Source organism: Muntiacus reevesi, chromosome 14 (assembly GCF_963930625.1).
Source record: "Muntiacus reevesi chromosome 14, mMunRee1.1, whole genome shotgun sequence".
Lineage (NCBI taxonomy): Eukaryota > Metazoa > Chordata > Mammalia > Artiodactyla > Cervidae > Muntiacus > Muntiacus reevesi.
The window spans coordinates 64,929,865-64,948,859 of NC_089262.1; the positions used below are offsets into that span (position 1 = coordinate 64,929,865).

An 18,995-nucleotide genomic window follows, 5' to 3' on the forward strand; every position below is an offset into this window, starting at 1 on the left:
CAGAAGACTTGAATTTAAACCCAGCTTTACTTCTTAACTGTAAGACTTTAAAGCAAGGCCATTTATCAGTCTCAGTTTCCTCACCTCTAAGAGGGACTAATAATGTCTTTCTTACAGAAGTATAGACAGGAATAAATTTATATAAAAATGCCTAACAAGAGACTGATACATACATAAGTGTTCCATAAATATTTAGCTTTAGAGAAAACAAAACAAAAATTTGACTCTTAAACAAAAGAGATTTGATGTTACTCTGGACTCTTAATTAAGCTGTCCTTAGGATGATGCTTGGGAAGAGAGAAAGAAAGCCAATGAACAGATGCTAGAATGTCAGAACAAAGAGTACAAATAAATATAATTGCAAAACAAGGGGGTGTAATAATTGAGATATGCAACTGTGATTTCTTAAGATTTCAGTGGAAATACTCTGCTAGAAAATGGTCTCTGAACTTTTTCTTTAGTCAGATTTTCTCTTCCCTCATACTTTGGTAATAAATGAAAATCTCTATAGGAGGGCATTTAAAGTAGCATTAAGGATTTGGAAGTGAATCCTGACCATCATTTAATGGCTAAAAAATTTCAAAATTGGAAATAGTTTATCTGTCACAAAGATCTGTAATTTTTGATTCCCTGCCCTCCCATACCCCATACCTAAAAGGTGACTCAATACAACTGGAAGTTTTTTTATAATAATATTCAGCTTCTATTTTGCATAACAGCTTACAGAATGATGGTAATCTGAAGTTCTGAATCTGTAAACCCTGAGTGTTTGTTTCTGCTTCTTTAAATAACTTATTCCTTTTCCTTTCATAAGCTTACCGGTACTTATTTTTCTATAATCGGCTAGTCTCTCTGTAGTTCTCTCATATGATTGCTACTTTAAAAAAAAAACAACAAGAAAACATTTTGCCTCTTATGGAACTCATTTTCATCACCTGGAACCTTTCTCCTCTTTCTCAGCTTTCCATGTTTCTTGCAGCTTCCAGAACAAAATATGTCTTCTAAGAAGTCTTCTCTGAACAACTCTATTCTAATTCTCTTTGCAGTCTTCCTATCAAAGTGGCCTTTTCAGGTTCTATTTTTATTATGTACACTTATAGGTTACAGGCTACTCTTCAAATAATCTTAGTTTTCACATATACATAAGGTACTCAACATTCAACTCTAAACTGGTCAAAAGGAAAAATGAGTTTTAGTTTGTGTCTAGTGTAAAAGGCTCTAAAAATATTTTAGATTATCCTTATTACACAAAAAGGTTAATGTCTATTTTATCACAAATTTTTCTTTCTTAAAAGATGCCATGTTAATAGAAGGGCTCAAATCTATGAAATTATATCAATATTTAATATCAGAAAATGTTACAAAAAGAAAAAGAAAATGTTACTATAAAGGAAAGAATGCATACGACAATATAGTACCTATGTTTTCAATAGATTCAATTGAGCAGGAAAATGCAGTGTTCATGTGAGAAATAGATTTATTATGCTCAATTTTTTACCTCAAAGCAGCAACAGTACTGAAATAATCTATACAGATGTTCAAACAACACTAAAGAAGTACTTTCTTGATAGTCAAAACATACCCAGTCTGGTACGAGACAAGGAAACCTGTTAACTAGTTCAACCAGGCTACCAGAGAATCTCAGAAAGCGAGGGGTGATCTGACTGAAATTTAGGGGAGGAAGAGGCACGATTTACCATCTCATTTAAAACAGTGGAAAGAGGTTTATTTCGAAAGTTACCTTTCTCCTATAGCTAGTCATACTTGACTAGTCTGAAAAATGAGAGGTCCTTATAAAGTGAGGCTGCTCTGGGGAGTGGGGCAAGTCTGAGGTATCTAATCCTCAGGATTCTTTTCTTGGATAGTTCACGGAGAAACTGCTTGGTGTTTCAGCCTCCTGCATGGTGAACGGTTGTCTGTGTGCCAAGCGTGAGATGGATGGGCTGGGAAACAGCTGAAATGCGACTCCTTCCACCCTGACCCCCAAAACAGGGTTTCTAATGGAAAGTCTGACAGACCCTTTACTGTAGTGGCACTACTGGGGGCAGCTATAATATTATCCTCATAATTCTACTATATAATAACAACAAAGAAAAAGAAGGTGAAGGGTCATTGTGCTTTGTCTTTAGAATTAAGATGGCTGTCTTCATCCTTACAGCATACTCTTAATTCTGGAGACACATCTTAATAACCTCTAAATAGTTCCAACAAAAGAGCCGTGTCAGAGGAATGAGCAGGCCCCAAGGTGTTTCAACTGGAGTGTTTTCATCTGCCTTTATTGCTCTATCCCTCTCCAGAATTAAGGCAATAACCTGTGATAAATTATTCAGGAACTGCTACAGGGATCAAAGCAAAATCATTCTGTTAAAGTGCTGTTTGCAACATTTGGCACTTAGTGCGAAAACTTTTAATGTGCGCATGCTGAAAATCTAGGATTTTAAATAATTTAACATTGTGGAGTTTTTACGAAGGGACTAAAGATAGCAGGTTCCTATTTAACTGCTCTTTTTCCTCCTAGAAGTTTTCATTCATTTTCCTTAAAACCGATGACGTCATGGCCAAATCAAAAATGATGCATGGGTAGTCAGGGTATTGGACTGTATTTTACTAAGGGTACAATTATAGGGGGAAACATTTACTGTGAACTAATGCTTTAGAGCCAGGGTTTGTCAAGGCAGTTTCTTCCTTTTCCCCTTTACTTGGAAAAGAAAAACCCAAGACAAAAATTCAATGTTCTCTTCAATTTTATTAGGACTAAGTAAGAAAACAAAGCTATAAATTTAGGAGTTTTACAGCATTTCCTCCTCTCACAACCATATTTCAATTTGGCAATGTAGGTCCTTAATGTTTGTGCTCATCCTGAAATCTGCATTTGAAAAATATCTATAAACAGGGAGTTAGAAAATCCTGGTAAGGGTTGCAAATTAAATGAATTTGGAAGTCCTGCGGCATTTTCACAGAGATATTTTAACAGCATCACCTCCTGTGGATTGGAATACTAAATACTTTATTGAAGAACAAAACAGAACTGTTTTTATCTTTAGTACTTGCAAAATGAAGTACCTGAAAGCACTTTTGCATGTATTATTTATTCATCATGATAGAAAAATAGCCTTAACCTAATAAATTACATTTAAAAGCATTTAGTGCAAAAGTTTTGTTTATGATAAAGCAACAGATTTAGTTGTTTATCGGTAGCTTAAAGCACCAAGTTTTCTTTATACAAATTAGACAGATGGTGCTTACAGTAGAATTTACTAAAGGTCTGTCACAACAAATGCAGCCAAGCTGCATATTTAATCACTGCAGAATCTTGTCTACCTGCAGCTGCCAACTGCTAATCCAATTTCCCTGATAAATGTGGCAAGAGACACGATCAGCAATAAAGAGCATCTAACTCCATTTTCCTGCAGGGCGTCTTTTGATGAACATTTAGGACGGAAGCACGGAGTGCACTGTGTGGCCTTGGTCCGTGGCAGCTGCATGCATTCTGAGGCACAGTTCTCAGGTTACTCACTTAATTCTGCCACTATCATTACGTTGCTATTGATCTCAGTAGCTGTTGCCTACACAGCATTACTCTAGATGAAGCTGAATCAGGCAGTTATCATGCATCAAACTTGCTCAAAAGCCTGGAGATTTCCCCTTAATTACTTGTGATTTTATTTGCAAATACCGTTAAAGTGTAATCAAGCAGTCACTTTCCAGGGTCGTTAAGAACTTGCTGGTTTAGGGATATATCACTGGAACTCCATTAAAAATGACTCTAGGAAGATGGTTTCTATCAAACTAGATGGGATTACATCAAAACGGGCTTGGAGTATAATGAAATCTTCAAATGAGACAAATGTAATTTTTATAAAGATACTCTTTTTCAATCTTACTGCTTCTTTTCTGATATAAAGGGCAGCAATAGCCACCTTAAAGTTGCAAAGATTTGTTTTTGGTCATTAAAAATATTTGGAAGACAACTGAAAAATAAAGCTAACCTGAACAGAAACTCTGGGGAAGAATTTCAGCAACATTACAAACACACAGAAAATCACTAAGATCTTTTTTTAAGTTTTAAAATTCTATGACAATTGCATATTGATAAACCTTCATTTCAAAAACTCTACTTCAAAATAAAAAGTACAGTGTTTGGTTAATTATTTTTTAGTAGATGAACTACACTAAATAATCACCAAAGGCCATCATTCTTCTATTTGGCTTCTTAGTGCTAATATTTCTTTTTGATAGAGAGAAGAGGAGCTGTGCAAAATGATGGTCAGTATTTTCACCGTATCTCAAGTAATAGTAAACATGATTCAAGTATCACCAGCAATGGTGGCTACATTATTGCTATATATTCATTAGTCTTTTAAGAATAATAACCAGTGTCAGTCTATTTAATATAGCTCTGATGCATGAGAATTTCAGAAGATGTTACTCCTATTTAGCAGATCTTGTGTTCCCCATCCCCCATATTAAAATATGGGGCTGTGTTGTCACAAACAGCTTGCTACACACTTAAGGATTTTACTAATAAAACATAATGTTGTCTTAGATATTATGACTGTTGCCACAGCTGAACTGACTTGTCAAATCAATCCTAATATGGCTCCCACAGGCACATAAAAACCTTATTTAGCTATCAGTTATCGTAATCACTTTGTTCAGTTTAAGAACGCAATATTTCAAGACCAGCTCCTATTTATACATATATGCCTAGCCATTTAATAAAGTCTTGATTTATATAAATTCTTGTTTTAAAAATATTTAGAGAAGTGGTATTTTAGCATGTGTACATTTGCGCATTCCTCCATATAAATATGTTGAAACATACAGTGCGGGGTGGATGAGGGAATAGGGACATTTAAAGTGGCGTACCCATGTGAAATGTTCTTTTAAAAGATACTGCCATAGGAGACAAATATGCCATCTAATCATAAGCTGACTATCTGAAATCATTTGATAACCTCAAAGTCCATTTGTATAAGAAAAGTATTTATATGAAAAGCACACCTGGAAGACACAGGTAACTGGGAAATGAGGACTGATGAGGCACGGAGCACACAGACCTGCAGCCCTTGTTCTGAATTTACACCTAGGTTTTGTCCTAGAATGAACAAAATCACCTTTCCTCATGTTTGGAAACAAACTCACCTTTACATCTTCTTGTTTAAAGTTGTTGTTGAATATCTGTAATACTGTTTCGAAAGAGACTGTAAGAGGCAGCATGAAATTTTCAAATTCATCCTCATCTTCGCCTATCAGAAAAACAAAAGGGTCACCACGGTTTAAAATGCATGCTATTGTCCATTAGCCTTCACAGTGAGTGCTTTATTCAGGCTCAGAAATGTTCTCGAGAAGGGGTCAGCCTGCATTCACATCCGTATCACATTCTGTGCTTTGGCTCATTGAATATTCTGGTGTTTTGCCTTCTCTTTTGCACCAAATGAAATAGCAAAATTACTTACCAGCCATTTTTTTCTCTGGCTCTTTATTGGATCAAACAGACTCATGCCTCAGGCACCTAAGCCTTTCAGCTCTTAGGGCCCCCAGAGTTTCCCTAATGCCTCAAGGAAAGCCACTTTCAAAGCCTCAGAGAACAGGGTCTGTTTTTCTTTTCTCTTTAGGTGCCAAGGCCCTAAAGGACTCACAGACTCAGGTGTCGAGATAGTGCTAAGTTATTACTCTCTTTTATTTATGTTCTTTTTTTTATTAATTTGTTAAATAGATGTCAGGGAAACAGGATGGGGTCCTGCCAAAACAGGATGAGGTCCCTCATGGGTCATTATGGTTTTAAGTACATTCTCCGTGAATACACTTCTTTTTGCAATAAGCTTCTTTTTCTTTTTATAAAAGCGGGAAGAGACATTTTCTACTGTTTTTCACTAAGAAGGTAGAATTTTCATTTAACATATGAATACGCACAATTGACAATTTTCATTCTATCCTTCGCAAAAGTGGGTTCCTTCAAATGAGAAAGTTTACTCACTCATCCTATGCCACAGCGAATTGTGAGCCCCACTGTACAGATGAAGAAACAAGCAGAGAAATGTTAAGTGACTTGCTCAAGGTAGCATACTTAGTTAGAGGTGGAACTATACTGTCAAGATCTTGTGATTTCTTTGCTATCATTTTTTTCAATAGAATTAGAGAGGAAACAAGATCTCAGAGAAGAGGCCAGTGGGTCTCAGAGTTTGGTCCCTGCCCTAGCAGCATCAGTATCACCTGGGAACTAGTCAGATATAAAATTTCGGGCTCCGTCCCAGATCCAGCAATTTTCATTTTAAGCAGCCCTCCAGGTAATTTATATGCATGCAAATGTTTGAGAAACACAGGCCTATATGTTATTCTACAGATAAGGAGGGTGGACATGAGTTTGAGCAAGCTCCGGGAGACAGTGAAGGACAGGGCAGCCTAGCATGCTGCAGTCCATGGGGTGCAGAGAGCTGGGCATGCTGAGTGACTGGACAACAACAACAGGAGGGTGTGGTCCAAGGCGACAGACACAGAAGATCAATGGCAGAATCAGGACCTTTGACTCTTAAGGAGTGGCTGACCCGGCTTGACCCTGATTTTGGTGACTTCTCTTTTCCCTTTAAACGTACACACTTTTTTTCTGGAGTCGGAGTCCAACAGATTCAGGGACTTCGCTTTGCTGTCAAAGAGATGTCAAAGGGCCAATGACTCTTTCCTAGCATGCTGTTTAACACAAGGATCAGGGTACTGGGTGAAGGCAAACCAAACTGTAGTGACCTCGTGGTGCGATGGCAGTGCGTCTGACTCCAGATTAAAGTCTCCACTCTGCAAAGCTGACTATGCAACCAAGTTACTCCTCTTAGACACATCCTCTGTCGACTGGTGCTAACATTAGAGGTCTTTACAGGAGCTAGTTTTATTTTTCAAAGCCTAGGTTAAATGATAGCTTTCCCAATGTCTGAATCAAACTCCCCTTCAAGTACTCTCTAAGAATCTACTGTAAGCGTTCCCATCTTCCTCTGGGTTCCCACAGCATTTTGTTTGACTCTTTAGATGACCTTTGTCAGTCTGATGGGAATGGCAGATATTTTGGCAGAGAGCTAACCCTAACACTAAAAGACCACCTACGTCATTCCACCACTACCACCATTAGATGAAGGTTACTGTGGGGATTAAATGAGATAAAATTTAGAACGTGTGTATGTAAATGATTAGATCTATCAGCCTACAATGATAGTATCTCTGGCTGTGCTCCTGGAGAGCTGAAACTGCATCTTTTTGCTTCTGTGTGAAGGAGAATGATATAGATAAGACACCTCGATAAACAGACCCAGAGTCTGGCTCCACTACATACTTCTCAAGTATGGATATTTACACTTTGAGTCTCAGTTTTCTCATCTATAAAATAAGAAAGAATACCTATCTTTGATGATTACTGTATTTATTAAATGTTTTAACACACACACACAAAATAGATGATGCACGTAGAACAGTGCCTGGTGTGTATTAGGGAAATAGTGTATGTGAATGAAAAGTAGTTGCTCAATTAAAGGTAAATTTTAAAAACATCTTATTTTCTTAACACCAAAGACAGAAAAATTACTAACTGAAGCAAACATCAATTCCTTACATATATAATACATTATATTTAAACTATGTAATCTCATTCTTCTAAAGATGGGATTAATTAGAACAGTGACAATGATCACTGCAGGCAGATAGGGTGCTATAAAGAATGGATGCTTTGAGAGTTCTATGCTTGAAGCCTGGTTCTGTCGCTATTAGCTGTCTGGTTTTGGATAAATTCTCTTCACTCACCTGTAATTAAGAGACGTAACACTTACCTCTTAAAGGTAGCTGTGAGGATTAAACGACAAAACACCTGCATGCCCTGTTGCTTAGTGTCTGGCGCTTAGAAATGATAGCCAGGAACATTTTTGTTGTTTTGAGCTTAACGTGAACTTCACAGAGGTGCTTATGGTGGTCAAATACAGTGTGACAATGAGGTTGCCAGCCCAATATCCCTCCTCTGGGAGCAAGGTAAGGATGTTTACTCAGAACAAAGATAAACTCAGAACTTGGAACATTTAAACCCTTTACGTAGTATACTGAGTTACAGATTTAAAAAATCCCTGACTATCTCCTTCCTTAATCAAAGTTTGAGGCAAACAGGGACATCAGGAGCACAAGAGAAAGCCACCAAAATGTGAAGGGAAAAGTCAAGATGCAAATACTAAAGAAAGCAATGTGAGCAGCAATTTTACTTAAATGTCACTTCCTCAGAAAGGATTTCCCAGACCACTCTACCCAAAACAGCACCACAGTGGGTGTCCTTCACCCTCACCTACTTTCCAACCGCATAAACTACTTCACTTTTCTTATGAGGCTTACTATGATTGGCTATTAATTTGCTTATTTATTCATTGTCTTTCCTACTAGAATGTAAGGTCCTTGGGGAAGGAACCCAGTTGTTTTCATCATGACTGCATCCCCAGTGCCTAGAAAAGGGTCAAGAATTTGTGTAGTGACCTGATAACAATAGCTATTTCTTGAGTACGTATCATGTGCAGCCAGTGAATCAGGTACTTAATCTACTTAACAAACACCTGTGTAGCCTTTACTATCTTCAAAGCATGGTTACATCAATAATGGTCACAACAATCCTATAGAGTGGTATGATTATTTCCTTCAATTTAATGTGAACAGAGAGGTTGAAGGAGTTAAGTTTGTCCAACATCTTCTGGCTGGTAAATGTCAGTGAACCACGGTCTCAAATTAGTTCTGCTTTACTCTCCAACTCTACTTCATGTTCTCCTCCCCATGTCTCCGACAGGGTGAAAGGGGTCAGAGGTAGGGACTGAAGTCAGGGTCACAAAATCTTGACTTTGCAGTTGCATGAAAGTAGAAGAGGGTGAAGAACAATTAGCTTGGTTCTGGTGAGAAAAAGGGACTCCTCCGCAATCACTTGAGTTTAAAGTGGGCAAATGAGAAACATTGGTGCATTATTCCCATAGAAACATTTATGTGTCAATTAGCACTGTTCCTATTACTGCAATGATATGTTGCATCATCTCAGCTAGAAAACTGGTCATTTTTGCTTACTCATGCAAAACACTTTATATATATATTAAAGATTTTTCCCCACTGTGTTACCGATGAAGGTATCATTTACTGTTTTACATCCAAAAAAAAGAAAACGTGTTCTTACAACTTCATATTCAAGTATGCATTCGTATATTCAGTATGCCAAATCTACATGTGAACATTTAATGAATAATAATGGAAGCTGCCAGTTTCTTTTTTCTAACAAGACACGGGCTCAGACACCAGTATAATCTGAGGGGTTGAAGTGTCAATTTAAAGGCTACTGTTTTCACTGGCATCAGGAAAAGTAAATATTAACATAACACTCTAAGTTCCCAGTCATGCATAGATAAAAACAGTATTCTTCAGGTTTTAGGGGGATACCCCAAACTAAATTCCCTCTACTGGATTTCCAATGACCTGATTCAACAGAAAGTTACTCATTTCTGATTTTCAATTTTTTTTTCCTTCAGCGAAGTCACATTAAAATACAAATAGTAACTATCTTAGTATGTTGGCTCTTAGATATTTTATTTATAGGATACTTCATTTGTTATTTTGTATAATTTAAAATCTAGATTGGTGGGAATGTAAAATGGTGAAGCAAATATAGTATGATTTAGTGACTGTGGAGAACAGTTTGGTAAGTACTCAAAAAGTTAAAAACAGAGTTGTTATATGACCCAGCAATTTTATTCCTAGGCACATGCCCAAGAGAACTGAAAGCATATGTCCATGCCAAAACTTAACATATGAATATTCAGAGCAGCATTATCAAAATAGCCAAAAGGTGGAAACAACCTTACTGTTTATCAACTGATAAATGGATAAACAAAATGTGGTATATCCATACAATGGGATACCAGTCAAGAAAAGGAATAAAGCGCTATATATGCTAAACATAGACGAGCCTCAAAAACATCATGGTACATGAAAGAAGCCAGATACAAAGGTCACATATATGATTCCACTCATACCAAATGTCTAGAATAGGCAAATCCATAGAGATAGATAGTAGATGAGTGGCTTCCAGGAACCAGGGATAATGAGGAGACACCGCTTTATAGGTACAGGGTTTCTTTCTAGGGTGATGAACATATTCTGGAACCAGATAATGGCGATAGCTGCACACTGAGTGAATATTCTAAATACTACTAAATCTAAATACTATTGCATTATATACTTTAACAGGACGAATTTTGCGGTATGAGAATCTTGACATGCACCACCCAAGAAAAAAGCAAAACTACCACCACCAAATATCTGGGTCCCCTCCCTTACCTGTAAACAGTGAAACTTCTCATTTTCTCAAATTCAAATAGCAGATAGATTACTGGGGAGTTGGGGGAGTGACCAAGGAGAAGCAAGTAATACGAATACTTAAGGTAATAATAAATGATGGGAGCCAACAGTTACTACCTGAGGATTTGTTGTATAATACGTATTGTGTGAAATACTTTGGTATTAGTGATAAGTAGGAATGGTAGGCTGAATAATAGCCCTCCAGAGATGTCTACATCCTAATCCTTGGAATCTGTGAGTATATGACAAAAGAGAATTAAAAGGCTGCTAATCAACTGACTTTAAAATAGAAGATTATCCTGGGTTATCCAGGTGGGTCTCATGTAATTGCAAAGGCCCATGAAAGTGTTAAAAGCAGAAGGAGGAAAACCAGAGAGATGGCAGAATGAGAAGTATTTGATGGACCTTGGAAAAGGAGGTCATGGACCAAGGAAAACAGGTAGCCTCTAAGTTGAAAGAGGCAAGGGAACATAATCTTCCTCAGAGCCTCCAGAGAGGAACACTGCCCTGCTAACACTTGATGGTAGCCCACTGAGACCCATATTGGACTTCTGACCTTCAGAATTATAAAATAAATTTTTATAATATTTAAGCCATTAAATTTGTGGTAATTTGTTAAAATAGCCCAGTAGGCTCCTTTGTTCATGGAATTCTCCAGGCCCGAATACTCGAGTAGGTAGCCATTTCCTTCTCCAGGGGGTCTTCCCAACCCAGGGACTGAAGTTGGGTCTCCTGCATTGCAGATGGATTCTTTACCATCTGAGCCACCAGGGAAGCCCCAAAACAGTAATAGGAAACTAATATATCAGTAAAGATCAGGTCTAATGCCATGAAGCTCTTAATAAGGAGAGAGGAGAGGCACAGAAGGAGACACAAAGGCAGTGAGTGAAGAAGAAAACAGCTGATACTCCATATCCGTAAGTTGCACACCCTTGGATTCAACCTACTAGAGATTAGGAATATTCAGGAAAAAAAAGTTCTATAACGGTCCAAAGAGCAAAACTTGAATCTGCCATGGCTGGCAACTATTTATGTAGCATTTAGATATTAGGTATTACAAATAATCTAGAGATGATTTAAAGTATACAGGAGGATGTGTACACATTATTTGCAAAACTGTGACATTTTAGGGACTTTAGCAAATGCGGATTTTGGTACTGGTGGGGGATGGTGGTTCTGGAACCAAGGCCCTGTGTATACTGAGGGGCGACTGTAATCTGTTTAAAACCAAGGACCAGCTTCCCTGGTGGTTCAGTGGTTAAGAATCCGCCTTGAAATGCAGGGTACCATCAGCTGGATCCCTGGCCGGGGAAGATCACACGTGCTGTGGGGCAGCTAAGCCCGCGGGCCATAGCCGCTGAAGTCAGCACGCCCACAGCGGGTGCTCTGCAGCAGCGGAAGTCACGCAATGAGAAGCCTGGGCGCGGCAGCCGAGACGCACGCGTGTGGGCTCAGTCATGCCAACTCTGCAACCCCATGGACTGTAGCCCAACAAGCTCCTCTGTCCATGGAGAGTGGGCTGCTACTTCCTTCTCCAGGGCATCTTCCCAACCCAGGGATTGAACCCACATCTCCTGCATCGGCAGCTGGATTCTTTACCACTGAGCCACCTGGGAAGCCTGGCAACGAAGACCCAGTGCAGCCAAAAAATAAATAAATAGATAAAAAATAAAAAAATTCAAAACCCCAAGTACCAAGGCTAATATCATAAAAGAGCCAGAGACTTCTACAGATCTAGGCCCACGTTATCTGCTGTTCCCCAGTACTTTATGAGGATAGCACTTCTAAAGTTATTAGAAAAAGGCTTGAGAAATGTGCATAGCTAGATTTAACTTGGGCCCAAATTCTGTTTGTCAGCTTCCCTCTAAACTACCACGTAATTTTAGCTGGCTTTAAAATGACTTATGGTTTTGGGCAGGATGTTTTAGTATCAGTCAGGAGAAGTCATCAGCCGCACTGATGTAGAGCAGGTGCATTAAGGGTATTGGATTTGCCTCATTTCGAGGGTCCAGTGTCTATTGATGAATGCCTCTAACAGTGCATTCAGCAAAATATTTGTCACAATTAATTAATATATACTGAGTGCCTGTTTTGTGAAAGGAATTGTTCCAGGCCCTTTCACACATGCTATCTTATTTAAACCACATGCCAGTTCTTCAAAGTAGGTATCTCCATTTAACAGATGAGAAAATTGAGGCACATCTTAATTCTTCTCCCTAGGAACCAGAATGTTTATTTTAGTTCCCAGCAGAAAAATACATTGTCTACAGAAGACTACTTATTTCTTTTCTAAGAAACCTATCCTAAAAATTTCTCCCCTGAAGCATCTCATTCCCTGGGGTGCTCTGGACTCTACCCTCAAAACCAGGTAAGTTATTAAAACTGGATCTGAATTTAATGGGCTGCTTTCTGCCTACAGGGCCAGCTAATTAGTCTTAATTATCTCATTATAGATTCTAAGTATTTCCAGCTGCTTTTTTATCCACTATTGCCCACTCCCTCCTCAACCCCAACAAATGTCTATTTTCCAGATAGTCTCTGCCAAGTCACAGACACAAGTGATAGAAGTTGAGGTATTCTTCCTATCTATCAGAACACTGACTATTTCTGATCAAGCTTCTCACTTACTAAATCCTCCTGGGATATCTATCTACTCCTGTGTCCTTTTTTCCATGAGAAGAAATACACTTTAGCCAATTATTAGACATAGGAAAAAATTTCAAAAACTACATTTGACTTTCACTGACCATAGAACTGTGAATACACCAATACAGGACAAATAATAAACATGAATCTTATCTGTTTAGATAGAAGTTTGGAAAGTAATCCCTTCTTACCCCAGCCTCAAATCAATCATTCAGTCCAAGTAGTTCAAATAAAAATGAAGAAGAAAAAGTTACACTCCCTAATTGATTTGAGAAAGTGACAGGCAAAGGAACAGCAAAAGTGAATATATGGTCAGAGGGCTACAAAGTATATGCCTGATCTTGGGAAAATCATTTAATCTCTTTGTATCTCACTTTCCTAACAGATACACAATGCAGTGATACCTAGTTCATGTAGGCTGTGGTGAAGATCAAATAGGAAAATGTATGTCAAAGTGGTCTGCAAACTATAAATTTGTAAACAAATGTTAGTTGTTATTAAAAAAGAAAAGGAGTTTCCTCTGTATTTTCACTTCTTTCTTTAGCAGCTATTTCTAGAATACTCTTCCCTTTTTATTCAAGTCATTTACTTGCTATTTCAAATTTTTCAAATTTAAGCTAGAGATATTTTCAGGTGCCAATTACCTATTAGAAGCCACAAAGGTACATGGATATTATGCTACCTTCACCCCTAAAGACAGAACTCTCTCTTAAAGTCCATAAACACCATTTTAATATTAGTACCCCTGTGATCATGAAAAGTATGACTGCTTGTCTGAATATCTGAGGAAAGCACTGCTCACTCAGATCCCATCAACATGCTTCTCATCTGAGTAGCTCAAGATAAGGTACAATCATAAAGTGTCCAAGGAAACTCAACTATGACACTGAGCAATTCTAAATTTGTGGTTGGTAAAAAACTTAACCTGCAACTAACAACATTTAGTTCCCTGCAAAACAAAAAGGTGTATTGTAGCTCGCTCCCACACTTCCCCTCTTCAATAATTTGTCAACTGAATTCACCTCCACTCAAATTAAACAAAATAGAAGGTTTTTATTTATTCAAGTATTTTACACTGAACAGCTCCCTGGAGGTTCTCCATTTACTGGCTTGGGTAATATTATCTTTCCTTTAGTTTATTAGATTGACAAAGTTAATTTAAAAATAACCTTGGGAACTTTAAGTGATTCTTGGAAAGGCTAACATGCATGCACATATGGTTGGTCACTATTTTTTTCTTTATGTATGTTATCTCATGAAGGGTTTTTCTTATATTAATTTTTATAATTTCTTAAAATAAAAAAATATGTTGCCAACATAAACATCGTCTTTCTGATGATGAAATGCTTTCAATTCTGTTCTTCATACAAGTGAACATTTTGTCTAGTTTAGCCAAAGAGCAATTTGATAAAGTGGTACAACTATTTATTGTCAACACCCACCCCCCCCATTTTAATCTGAAATACAACCTGGGGCACATAGCATCTAATTAAATTCATACAAAGTACAAATTACTGAATAGAAACCAAAATGGATTTCAAAGTAAATACCAATTAATGTGACACCCAATTTCTTCCCCCTTTTAAATCACTCCAGTGTGCAAGGCTTATACACAAAGAATATTCAATTTCTTTGTAAGATTCAATTAGAATATGCTTTATATTTCAATCCAAGAATCACGTCCAATGCTTTGCAAGCAGGTTGGCTAGGCATATTTTCTATGCAATTTTTTTTTAATCACTGATATAAAATAAAATGTTCCTCTCCAATTTTTTTGTTTAATTTGAGAAGAATTCTCATTATCTAATATTTCCCTCATTTAATACATGGATCTTTGAATTTGACAACATCACTATCTCTTTTTTCCTTGTTTTCATGAAAGTGAACACCCAACAGAAAACTATAAAGCCATATATATAGGGATTCTGGTAGCAACATCTAGTCAATCTAGCTTGTGAGACAGGCTTCAAATAATAAAACTGTGTTCAACAACACTCAACAAATGCTTGTCTACAAAGTAATAACTTGAACAGAGAGCAACAAGTGACTCATTGAGCACAAAAGTGGCCAAGTGTAGATAAACACTTGCAAAAGCAATCAGCCACTTGATTTGTTTTGTCTTCGAGAGCTCAATGATCAGGCTACTTCCAGAGAGAGACCATGGCAGGCAGAGCTGAACTCAGGAGCCAGGATGATGGCGTGTGTGTCCTTCATTCACCTAATACTAACTGAGCACCTACAATGTAGAGACACTGAGACTGGTACTAGAAAAGATGAAGAAGGCAAAATCTATACCCTAAAGAAGGTCAACATATTTGGGGAAGAAAAGGAACTCTGGTTTGTAACAAGGGAAGGAAGCTCTGGCAATATTTACCACAAATCATCACTTGATGCTTATAATATATGTTTAATTATTTTTAAAAATGAAAAACTACTATTAAATAAAAAAATTTCTTTTCAAACAATGCACAAGTTCCCTGCGCGCAGCTGATATTGTTTTTATCTACTCTCAGATTTAGTTTACCTACATTGAGTATCTGTTTAACTTTGGTCTCCCTGCTTCTTTCAGTCTGTTTGACAGGTCATTAAAAGAGCAGCATTTTTAAGGTTTAGGAAACAAATTAAGTCTAGACAAGGGTTTCACTATCTCCTTTAATGCTTGGACAGTTGGGAAGGCAAGAAGGCTAGCTCCATGAGGGCAGGGGCCAGTATGTCTGACTGGTCCTTGTCTTGTCCTCAGAGCTCAGCACAGGGTGCTCTCTAAATGATTATGGAGGACGATGATGAAGAGTCTGGACTGCTCTGCTCTCCGAGGCAGCCGCTGAGAGGTAACACAGGCCAGCGTGCAGTATGCGAAGCTGTCACTCAGATCTCCCATTTGCCTAAGGTAGCAGATGATTGGGTTTTGCATGCCTGGTTTACACTCTTCAAATATTTATAGACAGTTTTCTTTGCCTCAAGCCCTACTTGTCACTTAGCCAAGTTATACATACATGGTTCTTTTAATCTTTCTTTAGAAATCAATCCCACTAAGCTCCTTAATCATTCCAGTTGCATTTTCCTCAACTTTTGGCTGTCTGTCTTTCTGGTAATATATTCTGTTGAAATGCATGGAAATAACATAGATGTGGAGCAAAGAAGGATTTAGTTATCTTTCTATTACAAGGGTCAATGCCTTTTATGTGCAAAATGAAATTATTTATCCCTTTTCTTTACATATGATCATGTTTTAAAAAACTCATATTTAAATAGATGGATCAATCAATACATTGCGAGAGAACAGAAGAAAAAGTATTCTTTTCTCTAAGGGTGACACTGTCATTGATTTAACTCTCTCACGTGTCTATAAACTGACTAATTTAACCTGAAGTATCCAAACATGGGGGAAATGGGATTCCAGGATGACAGGGTCAACACAGAGAAGCTTAAGTACCCATTCTAAGGTAGCTATCTACGTGTGGATACTTCTAACTTTCAGCTTTTCAAAGCTAATAGAACAAAATAGAACAAAAGCAAGTTAATTTTTCCCATTAGGAAAATAATATAGTAAGGAAAAATTTAAATTATCAGAAAAGAGGAAGTTATCTATAGCATACTACTCAAAGACAACATTTAACATTTTTGAAGAATTTCATTTAAGACTTTTTTTTGATGCATTGTTTCTCTCCCAATGAGCATGCTCAACATCATTTGCACAGCTTAATACTTTACTTCTTTGCTTAATATTATAACAAAATTTCACATATTACTTTGTCTTCAAATCATAATTTTTAATGACTACAGACTATTCCATCAAGTCAGTATATCCGGCTAACTTTATAATTCCCTGTTGGACATTTACATCATTGCCACATTTCTCTAGATTAAATGCCATTACAAAGAAAATCTTTCTTATTGAGCTTTTCTGTATTTAAGATTACTCTTTGATTTGTATAGCAGTAAAATTAATGGATCAAAGCGCAAGTCTTAGTCACTCAGTTGTGTCTGACTCTGTGCGATCCCATGGACTGTGCCCGCCATGGTTCCTCTGTCCGTGGAATTGTCCAGGCAAGAATACTGGAGTGGATTGCCATTCCCTTCTCTAAGGGATCTTCCCGACCCACGGAGGGGTCTTCCAGGTCTCCTGCGTTGCAGGCAGATTTTTTACTGTCTGAGCCACTAGGGAAGTCTGAAAGGATCAAAGGATACCCAGAAAATAAATTTTGAAGTAAAGAATTAACACAAATACTAAGTGAAGTGAAAAATACCACCTTCTATACAAAAATTTATCTTTTGGCTCTGAAGCTAATGAGTCAATGCTCAAATATTAGAAAGCTGTAAGAAAACTGTCAAAGATGGCAAATTCCAATTAGTTAAATATGGTACCCACAAGTATGACACTCCTTCATTCACACAAATATATTGTCGATCCCTTATTAATTAAGCTTATATTCTTAACCTTACCTAGATCTACCATCAGAAGACGAGTGAGGGCTGTGTAGAAGGCTGTTCGGCATCTGAAGTCACTGAGACTGTAACTGTCACTGATGCCAAGAAAGGGGAAGTGTTCACTCTAATGAAAGTAAAAGAGCATCCAAAGTTACTAATGCTTGACCTAAACTACCCAGACAACTCTAATCATTAATTCAAGGAAATAAGACTCACCGTGTGATTTTTTAGCATGAATTTCACGGCATCTATCTTCACAAGTTTTTTTAAAAGGATATAGGTAATAGACGTTAAGGAATCTGGGGAAATATGATTGTCTTATCAATAATAAGTAATAGATAACAAAATAACACTGAACTATAATGGCATCAATTTCTATTTATGGTGAATAAATATTATTTCTAAAGAGTTTTATCCCTATAGAAATACCTTCCACTCTGTTAAGAATGATAATCCATTATTAACCAGTGCAATTACTTTTCCTAGCTTATACATATTCTAGTTATGGAAAGGAAGAATGAATTTTATAATTAAGACAAAAACTTTTTTACTATTAGAGCCTTGATAGTGGAAAATTAAAATTGACCCTTTTTACATTTTGGGTGTAACTTGAGAACTTCTTTTCACTTAATATTATTTCATAAAAAATAATTATGAAAGACCCATAATAGGCTATCAAGAAAGAGAAAATGATTCAATTCTAAGAAACATGAGCTTAGTTAGTAGAAATCTAAGGAAATTCTGCTTTAGATGAAGAAAATCAGAATACAATTAGGAGGATGTAGCGACCGCAACTTCAGGTCCTTAAATGTTGAAAAAGGACCTAAAATTTCTTACATGTCTACTAGGTACAAGGCATTATATATCTGTTAACCCACCTAATTTTCACAATTATATTTTAAAATATTATTTATTTTGTTTAATCTGTAGATAAGAAAACAGAAGCTCAGAGAAATTAAGTTACTTGTCCAAGATTACATTGCTATGGACTAAGAGTGCTGACATTTGACCCGAGATTTGACTATAAATCTCCCTGGTGGCTCAGACAGTAAAGCATCTGCCTACAATGTTGGAGACCTGGGTTCGATCCCTGGGTCGGGAAGATCCCCTGGAGAAGGAAATGGCAACCCACTCCAGTACTCTTACCTGGAAAATCCCATGGACAGAGGAGCCTGGTAGGCTACAGTCCATGGGGTCGCAAAGAGTCAGATACAACTGAGTGGCTTCACTTTGACTATAAAGGCCATGTACTTTCTACTGTACCACATTATCACCTGAACAGTTCAACTCAGAATGAGAATAGAGTTGAAAAACATCACAAACATGATCCCAAAGCCTAAATAACTTCTGGTTAGTGCCATCATCAAAGAAAGGCTGAAGTGGGTTCTAAGAACACCAATTCAGTACACAAACACCCTCTGCTCTTACTTAGGGTTTATCCTAGTCCTGTGCTCTAGCTAGGGCACCTGTGGGGCATTCCCTACATACTTACACAAACCTTTCTTCAAACCATAATGATCTTATATGGTTCCAATAATAATAATAATAATGGTCATCATCATCATTAT

General features: G+C 37.3%; 1 protein-coding gene across 6 annotated transcripts in view; it reads right to left on the reverse strand.

The window, feature by feature from the left end:
• Positions 1-18,995, reverse strand: part of RANBP17 (RAN binding protein 17) — a 349,536-nt gene that overhangs the window by 75,547 nt on the left and 254,994 nt on the right. For all 6 annotated transcript variants that reach the window (XM_065905571.1, XM_065905573.1, XM_065905574.1 and 3 more), the window contains 3 exons: positions 17,644-17,707; positions 17,443-17,551; positions 5,146-5,249 (listed from right to left, as the gene is read on the reverse strand). In XM_065905571.1, the coding sequence (XP_065761643.1) occupies positions 5,146-5,249; positions 17,443-17,551; positions 17,644-17,707 (277 nt within the window). The remainder of the gene's footprint in view (positions 1-5,145; positions 5,250-17,442; positions 17,552-17,643; positions 17,708-18,995) is intronic.